A 22,863-nucleotide genomic window follows, 5' to 3' on the forward strand; every position below is an offset into this window, starting at 1 on the left:
TGTACATACATTACATTACTTATCCTGAGTTACATCCTGTATTATACTCCAGAGCTGCACTCACTATTCTGCTGGTACAATCACTGTGTACATACATTACATTACTTATCCTGTATTATACTCCAGAGCTGCGCTCACTATTCTGCTGGTACAGTCACTGTGTACATACATTACATTACTTATCCTGTACTGATCCTGAGTTACATCCTGTATTATACTCCAGAGCTGCACTCACTATTCTGCTGGTACAGTCACTGTGTACATACATTACATTACTTATCCTGTACTGATCCTGAGTTACATCCTGTATTATACTCCAGAGCTGCGCTCACTATTCTGCTGGTACAGTCACTGTGTACATACATTACATTACTTATCCTGTACTGATCCTGAGTTACATCCTGTATTATACTCCAGAGCTGCACTCACTATTCTGCTGGTACAATCACTGTGTACATACATTACATTACTTATCCTGTATTATACTCCAGAGCTGCGCTCACTATTCTGCTGGTACAGTCACTGTGTACATACATTACATTACTTATCCTGTACTGATCCTGAGTTACATCCTGTATTATACTCCAGAGCTGCACTCACTATTCTGCTGGTACAGTCACTGTGTACATACATTACATTACTTATCCTGTACTGATCCTGAGTTACATCCTGTATTATACTCCAGAGCTGCGCTCACTATTCTGCTGGTGCAGTCACTGTGTACATACATTACATTACTTATCCTGTATTATACTCCAGAGCTGCGCTCACTATTCTGCTGGTACAGTCACTGTGTACATACATTACATTACATTACTTATCCTGTACTGATCCTGAGTTACATCCTGTATTATACTCCAGAGCTGCGCTCACTATTCTGCTGGTACAGTCACTGTGTACATACATTACTTATCCTGTATTATACTCCAGAGCTGCGCTCACTATTCTGCTGGTACAGTCACTGTGTACATACATTACATTACTTATCCTGTATTATACTCCAGAGCTGTGCTCACTATTCTGCTGGTACAGTCACTGTGTACATACATTACATTACTTATCCTGTATTATACTCCAGAGCTGCGCTCACTATTCTGCTGGTGCGGTCACTGTGTACATACATTACATTACTTATCCTGCACTGATCCTGAGTTACATCCTGTATTATACTCCAGAGCTGCACTCACTATTCTGCTGGTGCAGTCACTATATACATTAAATTTTATCAGAACTGGTCCTGACTACTGCAGTTTATGATGTACGCACCACTCTATGGACTTACCACGGGGAGAGTCAGCCACGTTGCCACGATCCGATCAGTCAGCCACCGATACCAGCTCGGAGACACAAACATCAGAGGCAGAAATGGGCCGAGCATGAAAATGCTCCCAAAAAAACTTCCCAGAAACAGAGAGCAGACAAAGTAAACCCCTCTCCATGACACCATGGCTCTGAAACATTGGAGAAAGGGAAGAGTCAGCACAAACAATACACGTTATGGCAGTAAAGAGCATCAACGTGGAAGTGGCAGCATGTGGCAGATTAGGAATTGGATTCAGTTGGTGAATAACTAATGTAACTGAAGAACGTCACTAAATAAGAGAGCAGAGACTGGACGGCCCCGCTATATACATAAGGGGTTCTCTGGGAATTAGTGACTGTACCAACAACTCAGATACCCGACATCGGGGCAACTTTTGCTGCTCTTAATTAAAAAAAAAAAATAGTCCCACTGGCAGTGTCTCTCGCAGAGTCTCTCTCTGTCTCTCGCAGTGTCTCTCTGTCTCTCGCAGAGTCTCTCTGTCTTGCAGTCTCTCTGTCTCTCACAGTGTCTCTGTCTCTTGCAGTGTCTCTCTGTCTCTCGCAGAGTCTCTCTGTCTTTCGCAGTGTCTCTCTGTCTCTCGCAGTGTCTCTGTCCCTCGCAGAGTCTCTCTGTCCCTCGCAGAGTCTCTCTGTCTCTCGCAGAGTCTCTGTCCCTCGCAGTCTCTCTGTCTCTCGCAGTCTCTCTCCGTCTCTCACAGAGTCTCTCTGTCCCTCGCAGTCTCTCTCTGTCTCTCGTAGTCTCTCTCTGTCTCTCGCAGTCTCTCTCCGTCTCTCACAGAGTCTCTCTGTCTCTCGCAGTCTCTCTCTCCTTCCTGTAGTCACTTCTCTGCCTGTAGTCACAGCAGAGCTATCTGAACCACCTTGCCTCTGCCCTCACTATAGTAGTCACAGCACGGTACATACTGTATACCATTACATTTACCACCTAGTAACAACTGAGCTTTCCTTGAAGTGTTGGCAGTAACTGAGACCAGCAAAGACACTCCCTAGTAGTCACAGCAGTTCTCCCTCCTCCATACACTGACCTCCATGCTATCATGGTGCACACTTTCATAGATGCCACTGTTGTTCCTGCAATCCATACCTGATACAATTTCTGACTACTTGTGCCTTCCCCCTCATAGTTTTAGCAGTGCTCAACAAACAGCACCTTTATCCACCCCAGTTTCCCCAGCAGCCAAGAGCCTGCCTCCCTCTTGCTCCCCTAGCATTACTTCCCTGGCTACCACATCCTTGCTTCGGCTCTCTGTCCAGCAGTCACAGCAGAGCCCACTTACTATAATACGTAAATCCCACAATGTAGCCTCGGTTCATGGATCTGGAGGGGAGTCAATAACCAGCAAAGTTTTCCTTCAAGTTCCCCGTCCTCCTTATACTTAGCTCCATGGTGCTCACTTGGAGTCATCGGTGCTTTGCCCCTTGTAGTCCTAGCAGTGCACCGCTTTTTGCCTAAAGCCACAACAGCACCTTACTCTACCCCCTAACCGGTGACTTTCCTCCTCACCCTAGCAGTCAGGAGCACGCCTCCCTGTTGCCCCCCAAGTATCACCCACCCTCCGGTATCCACACCCTCTCTTTTGTTCACTGTCCAGCAGTCACAGCAGGGCCCATTATACTTCCCATTATACTTACCTTCCATTCCACAATACCCCCCCAGTTGACGGCTCTTGGGTGTGCGGCAGTAAAACCTAATATCCCTTGTAGTGCTGCCAGTATCACATGCCAATCAGAGGATTACTGAAGCCTCAAGACACATTTGGGATTGGCTCCAACTACTTGTACTCCACCCAAAATGACATTTCCGTCGATGCACTTGTCTCAAATTAGTTTGTGTTTTCCACCAAACAGCATGTAAATGGATAATCCCCTGGGGTATCTGTAGTCACAGACTAAAGTGAATGGTCTGAGGGATCCTGAGCGATCGCCTGCGCAGGGCCCAGAAATAGGGGCGGAGCAGGCACCGTATTATTGGCACATACTAAGTATCTACCCGAGTGTATATACACAGTAATTATGTACGATCAGCCATAATTACCATTATATAATGAGCTATAAGATTTTATTACAGGATAGAAACAGCCACCGCAGAAATATAGAAAACAATGGCTTCTGGACATGTGCGCCCCCTACAGGACGCCACCATAGTTGTCAGGGCCAAAGACTTCCGGACCGCTCGGAGAGAGATCATTGGAAGTGGTTTTACAGCCTCAGATCATTCTTTCACACCAATGAAATATCTATTACACAGGACACCAGTATGTCACCTATGGGGGCTGACACCCGGAGCCTGCACAGATCAGCTATTACAGCAGCCGGGTGCCAGAGGCTACTAGTGCACCTATAATGTTGTTCTTATTCAAATAACAGTGGGGGTGCAGCAACCTCGTCCAATGAATATTGGGGCTTCCCAGGATTTGGAGCAATGTTCCTAATACTTGAATAGAGGCAGTGCCGCACAAGCTGCCCATTCACTAGCAGCCTCCGGCACCCAAACATAGGAACAACAGCTGATCTGTGCGGTGTCTGTGAATAGGCCAGGCTTACTATATCCATACCGCTACTAACTCTACAGGCTTGTGCTAAGTGTATGGGAAACATGTACAGAAGGAACATGGATGAGATCCGTGTGCAGCTCGTGTCTCCATAGGCCTACTGATTTGCTTCAGTCAGTCCAGGCTGCAAAACAGACAGGTATAGGATGTGTCCTGCGTTTCGGCCCCGGGTCAGGACCAAAAGTTTGGATAGGTGGTGGACAAAAGCAATCATCTAAGTGGAGCAGCCAGTCACATTATTTTGCCTCTCCCTGGAGAGGAGTATGGATATAAAGGGAGTCTGTTAGCAAAATACAATATATCACCCCAGCACTGCAGATAGATAGGTTATCGTCACTATACCCCACGTCACCCCAGCACTGCAGATAGATAGGTTAGTGTCACCAGAACCAGCATATCCCTCCAGCCCTGCTGATAGATAGGTTACTGTCACCAGACCCAGCATATCACCCCATTCCTGCAGATAGGTTAGTGTCACCAGACCCAGCATATCACCCCAGCCCTGCAGATAGATAGGTTAGTGTCACCAGACCCAGCATATCACCCCAGCCCTGCAGATAGATAGGTTAGTGTCACCAGACCCAGCATATCACCCCAGCCCTGCAGATAAGTTAGTGTCACCAGAACCAGCATATCACCCCAGCCCTGCAGATAGATAGGTTAGAGTCACCAGAACCAGCATATCACCCCAGCCCTGCAGATAGATAGGTTACTGTCACCAGAACCAGCATATCACCCCAGCCCTGCAGACAGATAGGTTACTGTCACCAGAACCAGCATATCACCCCAGCCCTGCAGATTGATAGGTTACTGTCACCTGAATCAAACATTTTCTTCCCTTTGTGAATCACAGATTCAGTTGCCAAAATATTGCCTTTTTTCCTATATGCAAATGAGCTCTTTGGATAATGGCGGCGCCCTCGTTGCTCCAAAGAGCTGACATAAACAGTGACATTTCAGCAAAGGAGACACCGATTCACAAAGGGCCTAATAACACTAACCTAATAGAGAGGTTAGGGTGCCATGAATCAATCTGCCAGGGTGGGGTGATAAGCCGGGATTTAGCGACACACTCCCTTTAAGAGAGTATCCGCGAATCCTTACAATTAACACCGATCACATCGCTCTTTGGCCTCACAGGCAGTCAGGACATGCTGGGAGTTGTAGTTTTGCGACCGCTGGAGAACCACAGGTTGTAGACCAGCGGTGTTCCTGCAGAAATGTAGTAGTGTACCAAACGCCCGCCACACTTCCTCCCCCTCTAGATTCACTATTCGTAAACCGTCATTCGCGGCGCTTTATAAATTAGTTGTCGCTTTATAAATAAGACAATAATTAGAACGACTGTTCCGTGCGGAAATGCAAAAATAGGATCTGAACAAAGGATGAATCACCTGACTCCCTCGCGTCGCTGGCTTTATTGTCGTAACGTTGCGATGCCCGATATACAACTATTAAGTAATTATAGGGCGAGTATAAAATAGTCAGAAAAACGAAGTATAATTACTATAATCCCTGCCACATGCAATAAAAAGCACAAACCTTGTCATTACATCTAATCTGATCTACATAGAAGCCCAGCCTCGGGATATCTTGGCAGGTGCACTACTGGAGATACGGCGCCGCGCCTACCTGCTGCCAATTTGCATAGTTGTTGTTTTTTTTTGGCAAGCCAGGTATAGCGATCATTTACCTCATCATGGGAGTGATACCTGAGCGATGGTCAGGGGCTTTGTGATCTCGGCCAACACATCTCAGTGGATATTGCTAAATCGGAATCTGGGCGTGCTAGCCGTTGCTATAGGCAGTCAGTCTTCGCGAGGACAGGCGTGTGCCAATCTGCAGGCCATTTGGGGTTGTGTAAAGGATATTGCCACACACAGTGAGGTTTAACAACTTATAGCCTGACAAAGAGTTGTAGTTGTAACGCACCTGGACAACTGCAGGTTACAGATCACTGTCGGAGGACGCAAAGTAGACAAAAAAAACTGTATTACGCACGCCTGCAATGCCCTGTGTGCACCGACACCTATCCTTCCTAGACTGCAGAATGTTTTACAGAAATGTATCCTCTGCTGGATCGGACCAGGCGGCTAGTCTTATTCCCCACACATGGGTCACAGGATCACCATTTGTCCTTTCTTGGATATTAACCATGGCATACCAGTCGCAACCCACAAGAGCTGCCAGTTTTTAAGATGTTAAGTCCACTAGTGATCACAATTTGGCCCTTGCACTTGCTCATTTCACCTACTTCCAACATATCAGCTGTAATAGGTCCCTTGCCATCCTCAACAGGTCCCTTATCCAACTACAACAGGTCCCTTCTCCAACTACAACAGGTCCATTTCCCAACTTCAACAGGTCCCTTCCCCAACTTCAACAGGTCCCTTACCCAACTTCAACAGGTCCCTTCCCCAACTTCAAAAGGTCCCTTCCCAACTTCAACGGGTCCCTTTCCCAACTACAACGGGTCCCTTCCCAACTTCAACAGGTCCCTTCCCCAACTTCAACAGGTCCCTTACCCAACTTCAACAGGTCCCTTCCCCAACTTCAAAAGGTCCCTTCCCAACTTCAACGGGTCCCTTTCCCAACTACAACGGGTCCCTTCCCCAACTTCAACGGGTCCCTTCCCCAACTTCAACGGGTCCCTTCCCCAACTTCAACGGGTCCCTTCCCCAACTTCAACGGGTCCCTTCCCCAACTTCAACGGGTCCCTTCCCCAACTTCAACGGGTCCCTTCCCCAACTTCAACGGGTCCCTTCCCCAACTTCAACGGGTCCCTTCCCCAACTTCAACGGGTCCCTTCCCCAACTTCAACGGGTCCCTTCCCCAACTTCAACGGGTCCCTTCCCCAACTTCAACGGGTCCCTTCCCCAACTTCAACGGGTCCCTTCCCCAACTTCAACGGGTCCCTTCCCCAACTTCAACAGGTCCCTTCCCCAACTTCAACAGGTCCCTTCCCCAACTTCAACAGGTCCCTTCCCCAACTTCAACAGGTCCCTTCCCCAACTTCAACAGGTCCCTTCCCCAACTACAACAGGTCCTTTTCCCAACTTCAACGGGTCCCTTCCCCAACTTCAACAGGTCCCTTCCCAACTTCAATAGAACTTCACGATCATTCTCAGAAGCTTTAAAAATGATCAGATGACACGCAGTTCACGATTACTCAAAAACAGCAATAACTGTTGGCAGAATCACATGATCCTTTGCAGAGATGTAGACTGGCTCAGAATGATCAGGTGATGAACCATGTGACTGCACAAAACCAGGGAATGCTTTCTTTTAGCCCCTCCTGTTTGGCCCTGTGGGGTCGACAGTGAGGGTGACTGCACGCGCCAGTGTAACTCTCTAAGGCTAGGTTCACACCTATGTATAAATGGATACTACAACATCGCACAGGACCGTCATTCCATGCACAGCAACAGCACTAAAGAAATCTGTTGACTAAGAATATATTCACATATACACAATAGAGGGGGGATGTACTAAGACTGGTCTTCTGTACGCCAGTCTTTATCCATTCCCTCGCCATCACCAACTGCGCCGTATTAAGGGGAATGTGTCAGGGTGATTAGGGACAGTAAAACACCCGCAGGTTCCCTGTAAGAGTCGCCAGCACTCCTGTGCGCCAGAAGCGAAGTCTACGTCAGTGAACGTAGACGAAACGTTAAAGACGTAAGTACAGATGGGAGACTAAGGAGATTAAATATTATGTCCAAATGGGAGAAGAGAGTCTAAGTCACACTGTTGGGATCATGGGCATCTGTGTAGGACATGGATGTGACGGCTCCTCCAGAGCAAGTACAGGTCCTTACTACAGCTCCGCACTCTGCTAATACAATGTAGGTAAAAAACAGAGGACCCCAAAATCAATTAATGGGGCTCTCAAGGTTGGTCATATTGTGGGAAAATGAACTAAGCCTTCGTACTAAATGTTGCGGAAAGTGACTGCATACATGTGGCTGACTCAGTGGACAGCAGGGAGGGCATCCGATGCCATGTACTTGGTGGGAAATCCCAATCACTCAATCACTGGACTTCCACCCACCTCACTTATAACCGATGTAAATTATTTCCTAATTCATCCAAACTGGACAATTCCTTTAACCTCACTCCCAGAGTTCCACATTGTGTACTCACTGCATATGTGACTTATAAGAAGATGTCCTGCCCTGAGACATCTCACCCTGGCTGTAGTCCGGGCCTCACACCACAGTGTCCGGGTACCTGAAGTCTCAGCATGAAGCACATTAATCATTAACGTGCACCCTGGAATCTACTATGGGGAGAGACACAAGGGCCCGAACCGCCACATAATGTCCTCAGTGCAAAGGTTAACATTTATCTATGGGCTTCATTCTGCTGGTGCCAAATATACAGATACAGCAGTGGAGAGTTTGTCAGCTAGTACAATAACCAAATGTATACCCTACTGATCCTGAGTGACATCCTGTATTATACTCCAGAGCTGCGCTCACAATTCTGCTGGTGCAGTCACTGTGTACATACATTACATTACTTATCCTGTACTGATCCTGAGTTATATCCTGTATTATACTCCAGCGCTGCGCTCACTATTCTGCTGGTACAGTCACTGTGTACATACATTACTATCCTGTACTGATCCTGAGTTACATCCTGTATTATACTCCAGAGCTGCGCTCACTATTCTGCTGGTGCAGTCACTGTGTACATACATTACATTACTTATCCTGTACTGATCCTGAGTTACATCCTGTATTATACTCCAGAGCTGCGCTCACTATTCTGCTGGTGCAGTCACTGTGTACATACATTACATTACTTATCCTGTACTGATCCTGAGTTACATCCTGTATTATACTCCAGAGCTGCGCTCACTATTCTGCTGGTATAGTCACTGTGTACATACATTACATTACTTATCCTGTACTGATCCTGAGTTATATCCTGTATTATACTCCAGAGCTGCGCTCACTATTCTGCTGGTACAGTCACTGTGTACATACATTACTATCCTGTACTGATCCTGAGTTACATCCTGTATTATACTCCAGAGCTGCGCTCACTATTCTGCTGGTACAGTCACTGTGTACATACATTACATTACTTATCCTGTACTGATCCTGAGTTACCTCCTGTATTATACTCCAGAGCTGCGCTCACTATTCTGCTGGTACAGTCACTGTGTACATACATTACATTACTTATCCTGTACTGATCCTGAGTTACATCCTGTATTATACTCCAGAGCTGCGCTCACTATTCTGCTGGTGCAGTCACTAGGGTGTATTATGATGTCACTCTGTGTATACTGGAGGATTATATGACGTCACTCTGCATATACCTGTGTATACTGGAGGATTATATGATGTCACTAGCTGTATATAAGCTGGTTCTCTGATGACATCTTGTACAGATATGACATATACACAGACACCGGCCACTACATAATACACCTCACACTACAGGCAGATAAGAAGTAGTCGGGTCACCTGCTGCTGCCGCCGGTGTGCCCGGCTCTGTATCACTCGGGTGTGCCCCCGCCCGGCCTCCTCCCGCAGCACACTGATGACCCCATCAAGGGACACACGCTCCGGGTAGGAAAGAGTTAACCAGCAGCGGATCTCTGCTCGCTCCACCCCTCGGAGTTGAATGACGTCACCACGTCGCAGAACATCTTACGTCTGAGCAGTTGAGGAGGCGGGGAAATGTGAGGTAAGGACGAGGAGTGGGCGGGGCATCCGGAAGCGGGAAACCGTGAGGTGATGTCTGAGGAGGGGGCGGGGCCTGGCGCTTGTGCGCTCCGTGTATTACTAATGGTGATACGTCACTAGTGGTGGGCGCACACTTGGGTTTCTCTCACCTCACAGCTCATAATGGATATTCTTACTGCTATATATGGCGGAGGATTCGTATCCATGGGAGAATATTAGATCCTGACATTGCTGTATCATCTCAGTGACGTCATAGTGTGAGGTGGATAATAGTCACCTCTATGGAGGCAGGAAGAGATAGAAACAGGCCGGTGGCTAGTCACAACAGCCCACTTCCAGTGATTTGGTGACTGTGGCCCAATGATATTGTCATCAGGGCAACAGCAGCGCTTGTAGGTCGTGCTCAGCTCACATGAGGGGACCACGAATATCATCACATTCACCTCAGTAACTCGAAGCTCCTGTGGCCCAATATGTGATCTGTAAGGGGGCCGCTATCTGCCGTGGTATATTTTATGGGCTCAGGGCCACGTATTGATGCACCCCTTAGACTGAGGCCCCACGTTACAGAAACGCAACGTCTTTTGATGCAGATTTTGCTGCAGTTTTTTGAGCCAATTCAAGATCGGTTACAAAACGAATGGAAAAAATACAAGAATTTCTGTTAAAGGGGCTCTATCAGGAAAATTATGCTGTATGAGCCCCACATATGCGTGAATAGCCTTTAAAAACGCTATTCAGGCACCGCTAATCTTATTTTAAACCCCCCTCCCGTTTTAAAATAAAACTATAAAAACATATGTAAATCATACCTGGACGTGCACGCTGGGCGGTCCTCCACGGTCCGACATCATCTTCTGGCACGCCTACCTCTTCTTTCTTCTTCTTTCGGTGACGCCCTCCGGTCCTAGCTCTTCCCCGGCTTCATCCTCTTCCGGCAGTTCAAATCTGATTGGTTGAAATCCGGCGCGTGCACAGTAGCGCTCCCTCCAGAGCTACTGCGCACACTCCGGTGCCATTTTTCTCAATGGCAGTGCACCGGAATATGCTATTGCGTGTGAACTTAGCCTAAGACAGTGATGGCGAACCTATGGCACGCGTGCCAGAGAGGGCACGCAGAGCCCCCTCTGCTGGCACGCGTGCTGTCGCCCTGATCGCTCACTAACGGCGAATCCGATGCAGGATTCCCCGTTAGTGAGCGATCGCTGCCTTCAGCTGGTTGTGCAAATGCGCATCCAGCTGAAAGCTGTCAGTGTAGCTCAGTGTAGGCCACGCGTACTACGCGGCCTACACTGACTACAGAGTGTGACCTCTGAACAAGCGCGGGCGTGATGACGTAAGTCATCAGCGCGCGCAGTGAACAGAAGAGAGAACACCCGGCAGCTCTTCAGGTAACTATATTGTGTTTGCACTGTCAGGGGAGGGGGGCAACGGTAGACATTTCATGTTGTGTAGGAGGGGGCTACTGTAGACTTTCATGCTGTGTGGGTAGGGGGCTACTGTGGACCATTTTATGCTGTATGGGAGGGGGCTACTGTGGACCTTTCATGTTGTGTGGGAGGGGGCTACTGTAGACTTTCATGCTGTGCGGGTAGGGGGCTACTGTGGACCATTTTATGCTGCTACTGTGGATCTTTCATGCTCTGTGGGAGAGGGCTACTGTGGACCAGTTCATGTTGTGTGGGAGGGGGCTACTCTGGACCATTTCATGCTGTGTGGGAGGGGGCTACTGTGGACCATTTCATGTTGTGTGGGAGGGGGCTACTGTGGACCATTTCATGTTGTGTAGGAGGGGGCTACTGTGGATCTTTCATGCTCTGTGGGAGGGGGCTACTGTGGACCATTTCATGTTGTGTGGGAGGGGGCTATTGTGGACCATTTCATGTTGTGTGGGAGGGGGCTACTGTGGACCAGTTCATGTTGTGTGGGAGGGGGCTACTGTGGACCAGTTCATGTTGTGTGGGAGGGGGCTACTGTGGACCAGTTCATGTTGTGTGGGAGGGGGCTACTGTGGACCAGTTCATGCTGTGTGGGAGGGGGCTACTGTGGACCAGTTCATGTTGTGTGGGAGGGGGCTACTGTGGACCAGTTCATGCTGTGTGGGAGGGGGCTACCGTGGACCAGTTCATGCTGTGTGGGAGGGGGCTACTGTGGAGTATACAGGTATAATCCTGTGTGGGGGCCACTGTGGGCCAGATTGTACTGTGTGGGGGGCCACTGAGGGGCAGATTGTACTGTGTGGGGGGCCACTGAGGGGCAGATTGTACTGTGTGGGGTCCCCTCACTATGTATATCACACAGTATTTGTTTTATAGCAGACGTGAAATTAGTACAGGATGTAATAACATTGCACGGTAAACTATAAAACAGATCCTGTGCGATGTAAATAGTGAAAATTAATTGTTTAAAAGTACAGAATGCAGAGACCTTTACCTTTCAGTACAAGATCTGTAAAGCCCCAGTCACATGACTGTAATTTGTGGGTCCGCAATTGTGGACCCACAGAGTTTTAAGGTTAAATTGCCGTGTTGGCACTCCGTGATAATTTATTTGGTTTTGGGTTGCAGTTTAGGCACTCGGTCTCAAAAAGGTTCGCCATCACTGGCCTAAGAGCTTCCTTTATATCTTCCATTCCTTTTCAATCCACTACAGACTTTGGCTGAAAAAAACACAACAAAATCTGAAACAAAAAAAGCTGCATTTCTGCAGTGGGGGGCCTAAGGTCGGGGAAATACCACGATTTGTCCATGGGAAAAATCATGGCGTTATACAGTACATGCAAAGTGGATGGCATTCATGCGAGTCACATGCTCACTTTGCGGTTAAAACCGCAGACACGCTGCCCGTAGATATAATTTTAACAGAAAGTCCGCAGAGGAAAACTCTGTGAACTTTCTGTTCAAAGCGCTGCAGGAAGAACCTCGATGCATTCCCACTGTGGTTGTTCCTGCAGCGCTTTAGCGCGGCGTTTCAGGCCTGTGGGACCTTAGGTGGTATTTTTTATTGAAACTCCACCCCTTTGTATGAACATAGCCATAGTGCTAGTAAGCCATAGCATGTTTACCTGTATAGTCACATATGTCCACCAAATTCTTCCAAGGCATGACTGAAGGGACGAGTGAAGGAAAAAAGTATTCTATACCGTTCCTAAGCATCAAGGCTATTTTGCTTAAAGAGGACCTTTCACCATATCCGGGCACATGCAGTGTTATATACTGCTGGAAAGCTGACAGTGCGCTGAATTCAGCGCACTGTCGGCTTTCCCGATCTGTGCCCGGTGTGAAGAGCTTACGGCCCGGTACTGTGGCTCTTCTATGGTCAGAAGGGCGTTTCTGACCATTAGCCAGATACGTCCTTCTGCCTCGCAGCGCCTATCACGCTGTGCTGTGGAGCCGGGAGGAACGCCCCCTCCCTCTGCTCACACAGCTTGTCCGTAGACTAGCATTATCAGGAGAGGGAGGGGGCGTTCCTCCCGGCTCCACAGTACAGCGCGATTGGCGCCGCGAGGCAGAAGGACGTCTCTGGCTAATGGTCAGAAACGCCCTTCTGACTGTAAACCGCTACGGTACCGGGACCGATAGCGCTTTACACCGGGCACGGATCGGGAAAGCCGACAGTGCGCTGAATTCAGCGCACTGTCAGCTTTCTGGCAGTATATAACACTGCCTGTGCCCAGATATGGTGAAAGGTCCTCTTTAAGAAGACATCTGAGCCGTTTTTTAAGCTGTTGCTGCTATCACCTGCTCCTGGGTAGGCTATTATACAGATTCACAGTCCTTACAGTATAGAAACAGCTCCTGGGGTAGGTTAGTCCAAAGATTCACAGTCCTTACAGTATACATCCTGCTCCTGGGTAGGCTATTATACAGATTCACAGTCCTTACAGTATACATCCTGCTCCTGGGTAGGCTATTATACAGATTCACAGTCCTTACAGTATAGAAACAGCTCCTGGGGTAGGCTAGTCCAAAGATTCACAGTCATTACAGTATATAACCAACTCCTGTGTAGGTTATTCTCCAGATTCACAGTCATTACAGTATAGTAGGATAATTCACAGTGCTTACAGTGAAGAAGTCTTGGTTCCCCCGTGACATTACAGAGCTTACATAGCACATGAGACACCAAAATTATGTGTACTTGTTACTCAGGAACGGTGGGGACGAGAGAGAAAGTTCCAACTGTGCTGGAATAAGTGGAGTGGGGACTATTAACAGACGCTGAGAACTGGAGTTGATGGGCAGGAGGGGGGTGAAAGGTCCTCTTTTAAGAAATAGAATGTAATGTTCGATGCACCTTAAGTCATGAGATTTTTTTTTTATCAAAGAAAAAAAAAATTGTTTCCTGGTTATCTGATTGAGAACTTTGTGTACTCTGTGAAATCCGTGGAAAAGAAGAACTAGATGGTAAAGCTTCTAAATCCTTCAAGGAGCAGCTTAGAAGGGGGGCCCTCAGGACAAATGTAAAGCAAGACAGCTGTAATTGCCTGAATGCCATGGCCCTTACTGACCCTCGATGACATTCGCTCTCTGTCCCTTTTTGTTTGGCTCTTTTCATGCCGCGCCACAAAGACCCTTTAGCAAAGCTCTCTGCTTGGAAAGAACCTGAGAGACTCTACAGATATAATGTCCATTATAGAGCCGTACAAAGGCTTACATCGCAGGTTTATTTTTCAATTTTGTGGATATTTTTGCTACATATTGTGTATCAGACCTTGGTCTAATATTCCTTCAAGTCTTCAGGTTATGTAGTGAAAGCAGCAATGTGCTCATACATGCTAACTGACCCACTTTATATGGGGGCCGAATACTGACAGGCAGATGCTCAGGCCCTAAAGATTAAAACCCAAAGAGAAATAAACCATGGAGATCTACGGCACCTACAAAATAGCACCCAAAATGCCATTATTGGGGCAGGTTTGAAGGACTTTATATCCAGTCATGGCAAGGAGCCACTTAGGTCAGTCAGCAGTACTGAGGGGATCCCCTTCAGAAGTCCTTTTTTTTTTTTTCTTAAGACGTTTCCTGACTTTAGTGGTATTCTATACCAGTAGAAGGCTGACTGATTTCCAGGATGTGCCCTTTGTGCAGAGATGTGCCCTCCTGAATGTTCCATTTGATTGTGCCTATAGGTTGTTGTGTTTCACACAACCTGCCAAGGTGAGAGGCCATCCTGTTTTCATCTTATATTTCCATTTCATTTATTGAAATTACTGCACTAGGGTCGGCTCGGCGCCCTGTTTTTCTTTTTCGCAGAGATATCGTTGCTGTTTATTTGGGCAGCGATGTCCCTGTACCGTGAGAGAGGCTGGCCATACATCTGTTTTTCTAGCAGGATGCATTCGGATGACATGGGGGTTCCGATTTCATGGAGTAGCACCTGCTTTATAATTATCGTAACAGCATTGGAAGCCCCTTCGGACACCACACTCGGTCGTTTGTATGGGGCCAACTTGTCTTCCAGGTCTGTGTGCCCATTTTGGATGGATCTGAATAGGACCTGCTTTAAAGATATCGGAGCATAACACCAGGAGACACTCAGAGAGTGCACGGTCATGTTTTTTTTACTGTTGTGTAGGGGGCTGTTTGGTGAACATCATATTTTATGAACCTACAGTCCTATGAAAAAGTTTGGGCACCCCTATTAATCTTAATCATTTTTTGTTCTAAATATTTTGGTGTTTGCAACAGCCATTTCAGTTTGATATATCTAATAACTGATGGACACAGTAATATTTCAGGATTGAAATGAGGTTTATTGTACTAACAGAAAATGTGCAATATGCATTAAACCAAAATTTGACCGGTGCAAAAGTATGGGCACCCTTATCATTTTATTGATTTGAATTCCCCTAACTACTTTTTACTGACTTACTGAAGCACAAAATTGGTTTTGTAACCTCAGTGAGCTTTGAACTTCATAGCCAGATGTATCCAATCATAAGAAAAGGTATTTAAGGTGGCCAATTGCAAGTTGATCTCCTATTTGAATCTCCTCTGAAGAGTGGCATCATGGGCTACTCAAAACAACTCTCAAATGATCTGAAAACAAAGATTGTTCAACATAGTTGTTCAGGGGAAGGATACAAAAAGTTGTCTCAGAGATTTAACCTGTCAGTTTCCACTGTGAGGAACATAGTAAGGAAATGGAAGACCACAGGGACAGTTCTTGTTAAGCCCAGAAGTGGCAGGCCAAGAAAAATATCAGAAAGGCAGAGAAGAAGAATGGTGAGAACAGTCAAGGACAATCCACAGACCACCTCCAAAGAGCTGCAGCATCATCTTGCTGCAGATGGTGTCACTGTGCATCAGTCAACTATACAGCGCACTTTGCACAAATAGAAGCTGTATGGGAGAGTGATGAGAAAGAAGCCGTTTCTGCACGTACGCCACAAATAGAGTTGCCTGAGGTATGAAAAAGCACATTTGGACAAGGCAGCTTCATTTTGGAAACAAAAATTGAGTTGTTTGGTTATAAAAAAAGGCGTTATGCATGGCGTCCAAAAAGAAACAGCATTCCAAGAAAAACACATGCTACCCACTGTAAAATTTGGTGGAGGTTCCATCATGCTTTGGGGCTGTGTGGCCAATGCCGGCATCGGGAATCTTGTTAAAGTTGAGAGTCGCATGGATTCCACTCAGTATCAGCAGATTCTTGAGAATAATGTTCAAGAATCAGTGACGAAGTTGAAGTTACGCCGGGGATGGATATTGCAGCAAGACAATGATCCAAAACACCGCTCCAAATCCTCAGGCATTCATGCAGAGGAACAATTACAATGTTCTGGAATGGCCATCCCAGTCCCCAGACCTGAATATCATTGAACATCTGTGGGATGATTTGAAGCGGGCTGTCCATGCTCGGCGACCATCAAACTTAACTGAACTTGAATTGTTTGTCCAAAATACCTTTATCCAGGATCCAGGAACTGATTAAAAGCTACAGTAGGCTGTTATCTTTGCAAAAGGAGGATCTACTAAATATTAATGTCACTTTTCTGTTGAGGTGCCCATACTTTTGCACCGGTCAAATTTTGGTTTAATGCATAGTGCACATTTTCTGTTAGTACAATAAACCTCATTTCAATCCTGAAATATTACTGTGTCCATCAGTTATTAGATATATCAAACTGAAATGGCTGTTATAAACACCAAAATATTTAGAACTAAAAATGATTAAGATTAATAGGGGTGCCCAAACTTTTTCATAGGACTGTATATACACAGTCCAGTCATATTAATGTGACCACTTGTCAAAATCCAGAATAACCCCCTTTGGCAGAGTGGACCACTGCGAGACGTGCAGGTAGAGAGGAGATGTTGTGATGATGTTCGCTGGGATGTTGAGCCGTGCCGTGGCCAGCTGCGCTAGGTTACGCGGTTGAGCATCCATGGCGCAAAGAACCCGATTGAGGTGGTCCAACAGATTCTCAATTGGATTCAAGTCCGGGAATTTGCTGACCAAGGGAGTACGGTAAACTCATCCTGGTGCTCCTCAAACCACGCACGTACACTGCAAGCTTTATGACACGTCGCATTGTCCTGCTGGTAGATGCCATCATCCTGAGGAAAAACAATTTGATTGTAGGGGTAAACATGATCCGCAAGGATAGATGGATACTTCTGTTGATCCATTGTACCTTCCACAATGATGAGTGCACCCAGATGACTGATGACACTTTCCTTCTGCGAATGGTTATTTAACGTTGACGTCAAAAGTAGGCGGTGATCAGATTAATATGACTGTACTGTGTAGTAGAAAACAGGCTCTAAAGTTCTAGCTAGCATTGCCCTAATCTAAGTGTTGTCAGTGAGAGCCTGTCCGATATGTCAGTTTTAGTAAAGGCTCCTACACGTGTGACAGATTGGAATTCAATGCCAGTCAAGAACTGAAAAAAAGTACAGTTTTCACCAAACCTGATAACTACGAAAGAGAATTCTGCTTCCTGTAAGCCGGACCCCATGGACAGATCTTGACTCTGCACAGTGTGAGGAGCCTTGGAGATCAGTGGACTGGAAGAGTCAACATGCCGCCATACAGATGACATGACAGTGTGAGCCCACAGCTGCTTCATCCACCATTTATTTCTTTTAAGTTTTTCGTTGGTAAAATCCCTTTACTAATGCCAACCGCCATGTGTGAAGGGCGTGACGTGACTACTGCGAAACACCGCCAGTCATAGTCTGCCGGTCCTTAACACCAAACATCAACTGCATATAAGTTACAAGGATACCCGCCAGTATGGAAACAAGTCTATATATCTTCCATATTAATCAGATTTGTATAAAACTTATTCAGATGGAGATCAAGTCAATAGTAAATGTTTGCAGATCATAAATTCACAAGCTCAGTATTTGGCAGACATCTCCGTCATATACAAGGTCATAAAGTGTAACCTAAGAAGGATTGTTCACAAGAATCTCAGAGGTCGGAGAAATTGGATTACTATAGAAGGAAATCAACGTTACATCCTCCTACTAAACTGCATGTCGGACATTTAGGGGTCGTGTATAATTCTGGCAGGAAATAGACCTAAAAATAGAAGGATTCTTAAAATGTTCTTCCAGGGTTTTATTATAGACAATGGGACGTACATAAGGATACGTGTATCTCATCTCATGAAGGTCCTCGCGGTATGCAAACCAGTGATCCTAAATCTATAGTATGGCTCCCAAGTTTCTAGCATTTATGTGTCTGTATACATATGTATGTATTCAGGCTCCCCATACACATAAGCTAAGAATTTTGGCATAAACTGTTTACTGTCTTTTTGGGATCCTCCACCAATAGAAACTGTCAAGGGACATCAGGATTTGTCAAAATAAGGGGCCAGCAGACAACCATTCAGAAGTATAGGAGCATCTTAAACTTTATTGATATGAGGCAGAAGCCATATTTTTTACATTATATTCTTGCAAGATGTAGTTGTTTGGTCTACTTGTATATGTATAGGATACGCACTAGAATATCTACAGTATACACCTGGCTTCAGTGTAGTACGATGGCTTGTCCTTTCGCCTATAGACTGTAGATGCAGAAGGTACTGCCCAGTGTTAATTCCTATTGACAATGTGGCACAGATAGGGCTACCTCCCTGTCTCTCTTTCTATATATTATTCAGACACAAATAGTGGTGTCTTTTTGTCTCTCCCTGTAAATATTGTACTGTAGGCACAATTAGTACGGCCTCCTTGTTTCTCCTTTTAAGCAATACAGGCACAGATAGTGCTGCCTCCTTGTATTACCTTGTAATTGACAGAGATAAATAAAGTGCTGGCCCCCAACACTTCCTATAAGTAACTTAGGGACAGGTAATACAGCATGTTTAAAAAATTATGCATAAAGCAGAAATAGGGTAAATTTATATTTTATAATTATTTGGGGTTTGAAAAGAAAAGCATTTCAACTTGAATTTTTTTTCCAAATTTGCTATTTTTTAATTTTTCTAATAAATGCAAAAAAATACATAGACAAAAGTTTACCACTAACATGAAGTACATTGGAGCAAATTTATTAAAAGGATTCTATCATTAAAACGCCTCCATCTTTGCCTGGAATGGCCTCTCTCCGCGTCTTCTTCCGGCGCTGGGTTCAAACTTCTACACATGCGCAGTCAGCTCTGCCATCGGGCCTCGGACAGAGCCGACTGCACATGCCCACGGCCATTTTTGTGTGGCCGCTTACACAATAAGCTGGGGTAAACGGCCACAAGAAAATGGCCACGGGCATGCGCAGTTGGCTCTGCCGTCGAGCCTCTAGAAGTTTGAACCCAGCACCAGAAGAAGACGCAGGGAGAGGCCATGCCAGAAGAAGATAGAGGCGTCGCTGGAGATTTCTCTCTTAGCATTGGGGACGCCCCCAGTGCTGTTTGAGCGCTGGGGACTGCCCCCAGTTCTGTGAGAGAACTCATTTGCATACCGACAAAAACTGGGATTTCTACGGAACAGCGGCGCGGAGAAGACATCTAAAGGTAGGAGAAGAATAGCCTTTCTTAAGGCTATTCCTATGTGTTAGTGAGAAAAAATATCATTTTAATGATAGGATCCCTTTAAGACTGTGTATCTTAAAGGGGTACTCCCACGTCGCATACTCACCCGTCTTCGTTCCTCTAAAATCTTCTGTCTTCCGGCTTTGTTTCGTCATTGGTGGGCGGGGTCACATATGCGAAGCCAAGCGGCGAGATGCCGCCGGCCCGACACCCTGCGGGTCTGTATTAGCATTGTGAAGGCTAGACTGGTGTATGAGCGTGCACGCAGGGCCGGCGGCATCTCGCCGCTTGGCTTTGCATATGTGACCCCGGAGCGGAACAGCATCGCTTCTGCCGCTGCTGTCTTCATGCAGGGCAGAAGCATAGCGATGTGCCTGTGCCGGCGTCTAACAGTCCCCAGCATCCGCCTATTACAGCGGATGCCGGGGAGTTAGACGCCGGCACAGGTGAAGCCAGCAACATCGCTATGCTTCTGCCCTGCATGAAGACAGCAGCGGCAGAAGCAATGCTGTTATTCTGCTCCTCCGCCCCCCCCGCCCCAGAATAGCAGCATCGCTTCTGCCGCTGCTGGCTTCATGCAGGGCAGAAGCATAGCGATGTTGCTGGCTTCATCTGTCCCCCAATGGGTAAACTATCCCCCCCCCCCTTCAGGCTCGCTCCCGTGCACATAGCCCCTCCTCCCTCCCCCCTGAGAGCAGGCAGACACATCACTTGACTCCGGAGCAGCTAGGTCAGGGCTGTGGCCACAAAAAAATGAATAAAGTGAGATAGTGGCCAAACAAAGCAGTTTTGCTGAAGCAGTGTATTTAGGAAAAGTCTTACATTCACATTAATAAGCATTATAGATAGGATCCTTGTGACGGGACAACCCCTTTAATAAATGGCCCTAATGTCACAGAGACCTCTCCATAAAGTTGTTGGACGTCCCAGTGACAGAATGGAAATCTGTTTCAGGAACTGGCTTTGATTTCCATTCTAACACCACAAAACTGAAGTGAGTTATAATAAATCAGTGGGGCTGAGGCACACAGTGATGAGTAAGGAGCAATTCGGGTCTTGAGGTGCAAGGAAGGGCTTTGCACCAAATGTGCACCTCTAGATCATTGCTCTATGCCAGTTTTCTCATGAATTCTCTGCAATGTGCAACAAAAAATGTGGTCAAAATCACTCAGTTAAGTTAAAGCATTTCAAAGTTATAACCACATATGTCAGATTTGTAGAATGGAGCCGTGTCCTAAAGGTGATTTTAGGCCGTGTCCTCATCGGACTGAAAATAAAAATGTCAGTTTGATCAGGGGCCATTGAATTACACTATTCAGCCTTTGTACTTGGTGACAGGCCTTCTTTATGGGAAAGCCGGTAATCAGTTACAGCGTAAGCATCGGCGGCCGCAGCGGTGACGCTTGTTTGTCGGCTGATTGCAATGTTTCTGTTACTTAAATGATGGATGATTGTCACCAGCACATCACCCTGTATAAGTAGGGATGTAATACCAGCAATCACATTAAACTCTATGTGCTCCTGTATGGTCCTGTATAGAAGGTCGATACAAGAGACACCAATGGGCGCTCTTCAGCCCTTCACCGGACTGTGTAAATCCTGCTTAATTCTCATAAACTTAGTGTTGAGAAGTGACTATAAGAGTCTTGGTGGGAAAACTAGGAGGGATGCTGTGCACGCCGGCCATCCACCTGGAAGATGTTAGATAAGATGATCTGTGAAGGGTGCCAGTATCAGACCCCAACAGATCACATCTGATGACTTATCATGTGGATAGATCATCACTGTGAAAATTTGGAAGCTGCCAGTGGACGGGCGGTGCGAGCTGATTCACTCTCTTTCAAGTAATAGGAGCCACGCAGCAGTGGATGGCTTGGGTCAGTGAAAATAGACATGATTTGAATATGCTCTAAAAAAAAAAAAAAATGGAACAGAGACCCGACCTGGTGTCAGCTGCCATCTGTCCAAGTCCTCTGTGAAAATCAAGGAAGCTAATCTGTTTGGTTGGTACAGACATCCGATCCAATATACCTTCCCATTTAGGATTATGGAGCAAAGTGCACAACCTGCTACTGAAGGATAATATTTATGTGTGTGTATTCTTTGATAAAATCCTCTGATAATGGCTGATAACAGAGAACAACAGTGAGTGAGGTTTGTATATATGTATAGATACAAGTCTCTAAGGGGTTGTTTACACTAGCGGCGGTGTCCGACAGCTAGTGTCCGATGCTAATGTCCGCGGAAGATTTTAGCCTAAATGTAGGGTTTAGGTGTCCGCTTGAAAAATCGGACACCTTTGTAAACGGACACTTAAGGACAGTAAAGGACACTAAATGACAATACATGGTGTCCCATTTAAAATCATGCAAATTGCAAACGGACACAGCTAGTGTCCGATGTTAAAATCTTCCACGGACATTAGCATCGGACATTAGCTGTCGGACACCGACACTAGTGTGAACCCTGCTTAATAATGGCTGATAACAGAGAACAACAGTGAGTGAGGTTTGTATATATGTACAGATACAAGTCTCTAATAATGGCTGATAACAGAGAACAACAGTGAGTGTTATATATGTAGGTATACAATCTTATAATGGCTGATAGCAGAGAGTGTACGCGGTATATATATATGTATGCTGTGGTTGATAACCGAGAACAACAGTGAGTGCCGAAATCCTCTGGTAGTGGTGTATGATAGATGCTAGAATGGAGTGGGTAAATTCAGATGCTGCCTGGCATGCAGTGGATCCAGAAGGTGGCGCTGCCTGCTGTGACTGTTAATATGAGGCATCACCTACTGTGTCCATGTCAAACCAGGAGGGATAGGGCTAGTTCACATGGAGTTTTTGCAGGCGGAGTTTGACGCGGAGTCCGACTCAAATTCCGTTTGCAAAAATGGCTTTCATTCACTTTGATGGGAGCTGCTCACTTCTTTTTCCTGCTAGTAAGATGCCGGTGCGAAAATGCTGAAGTTCGGGGTGTGTTACCTGTGATGGGCTGGCAGAAAGAACAGTTAACACTTCCAGAGCCGAGGCAGCACCCCCTACTGGATCTACAATATGGTGTATGTCAGTGAGGCTAAGAATGAAGGACCCGTTGATCTAAGCTAATATGGATAATGTGATGTGACGGAAGGTCCTTGATATGGAAGCCAATGGTGCTACATTATATTTGGTTTTATGAATATGTCGAAAACGGTAGGCCTTAGAGAGCAGAAACCAGGTCTAAAACCTTCAGAAGTGCCTGATTGATCTATGCGCCAAATTTAGTTCAGATTGGTCAAGTGATTTGGCCG

At 46.3% G+C, this 22,863-nt stretch overlaps 2 protein-coding genes across 2 annotated transcripts in view; one reads left to right on the top strand and one right to left on the bottom strand.

The window, feature by feature from the left end:
- LCLAT1 (lysocardiolipin acyltransferase 1) overlaps nt 1-9,506 on the bottom strand; it is a 66,650-nt gene extending 57,144 nt beyond the window's left edge. Inside the window, exons 1-2 of the mRNA XM_075267242.1 lie at nt 9,353-9,506; nt 1,283-1,451 (exon numbers count right to left, since the gene is read on the bottom strand). Coding sequence (XP_075123343.1) covers nt 1,283-1,447 — 165 coding nt within the window. The 5' untranslated portion in view covers nt 1,448-1,451; nt 9,353-9,506. The remainder of the gene's footprint in view (nt 1-1,282; nt 1,452-9,352) is intronic.
- The window catches only part of LOC142196879 (calpain-13-like), a 347,930-nt gene extending 326,800 nt beyond the window's left edge, over nt 1-21,130 (top strand). Inside the window, exon 28 of the mRNA XM_075266865.1 lies at nt 21,116-21,130. The gene's annotated coding sequence lies outside the window, so the exon portion shown is untranslated. The remainder of the gene's footprint in view (nt 1-21,115) is intronic.
- Nucleotides 21,131-22,863: the final 1,733 nt, after the last annotated feature.

This window comes from Leptodactylus fuscus, chromosome 3 (genome assembly GCF_031893055.1).
Source record: "Leptodactylus fuscus isolate aLepFus1 chromosome 3, aLepFus1.hap2, whole genome shotgun sequence".
NCBI lineage: Eukaryota > Metazoa > Chordata > Amphibia > Anura > Leptodactylidae > Leptodactylus > Leptodactylus fuscus.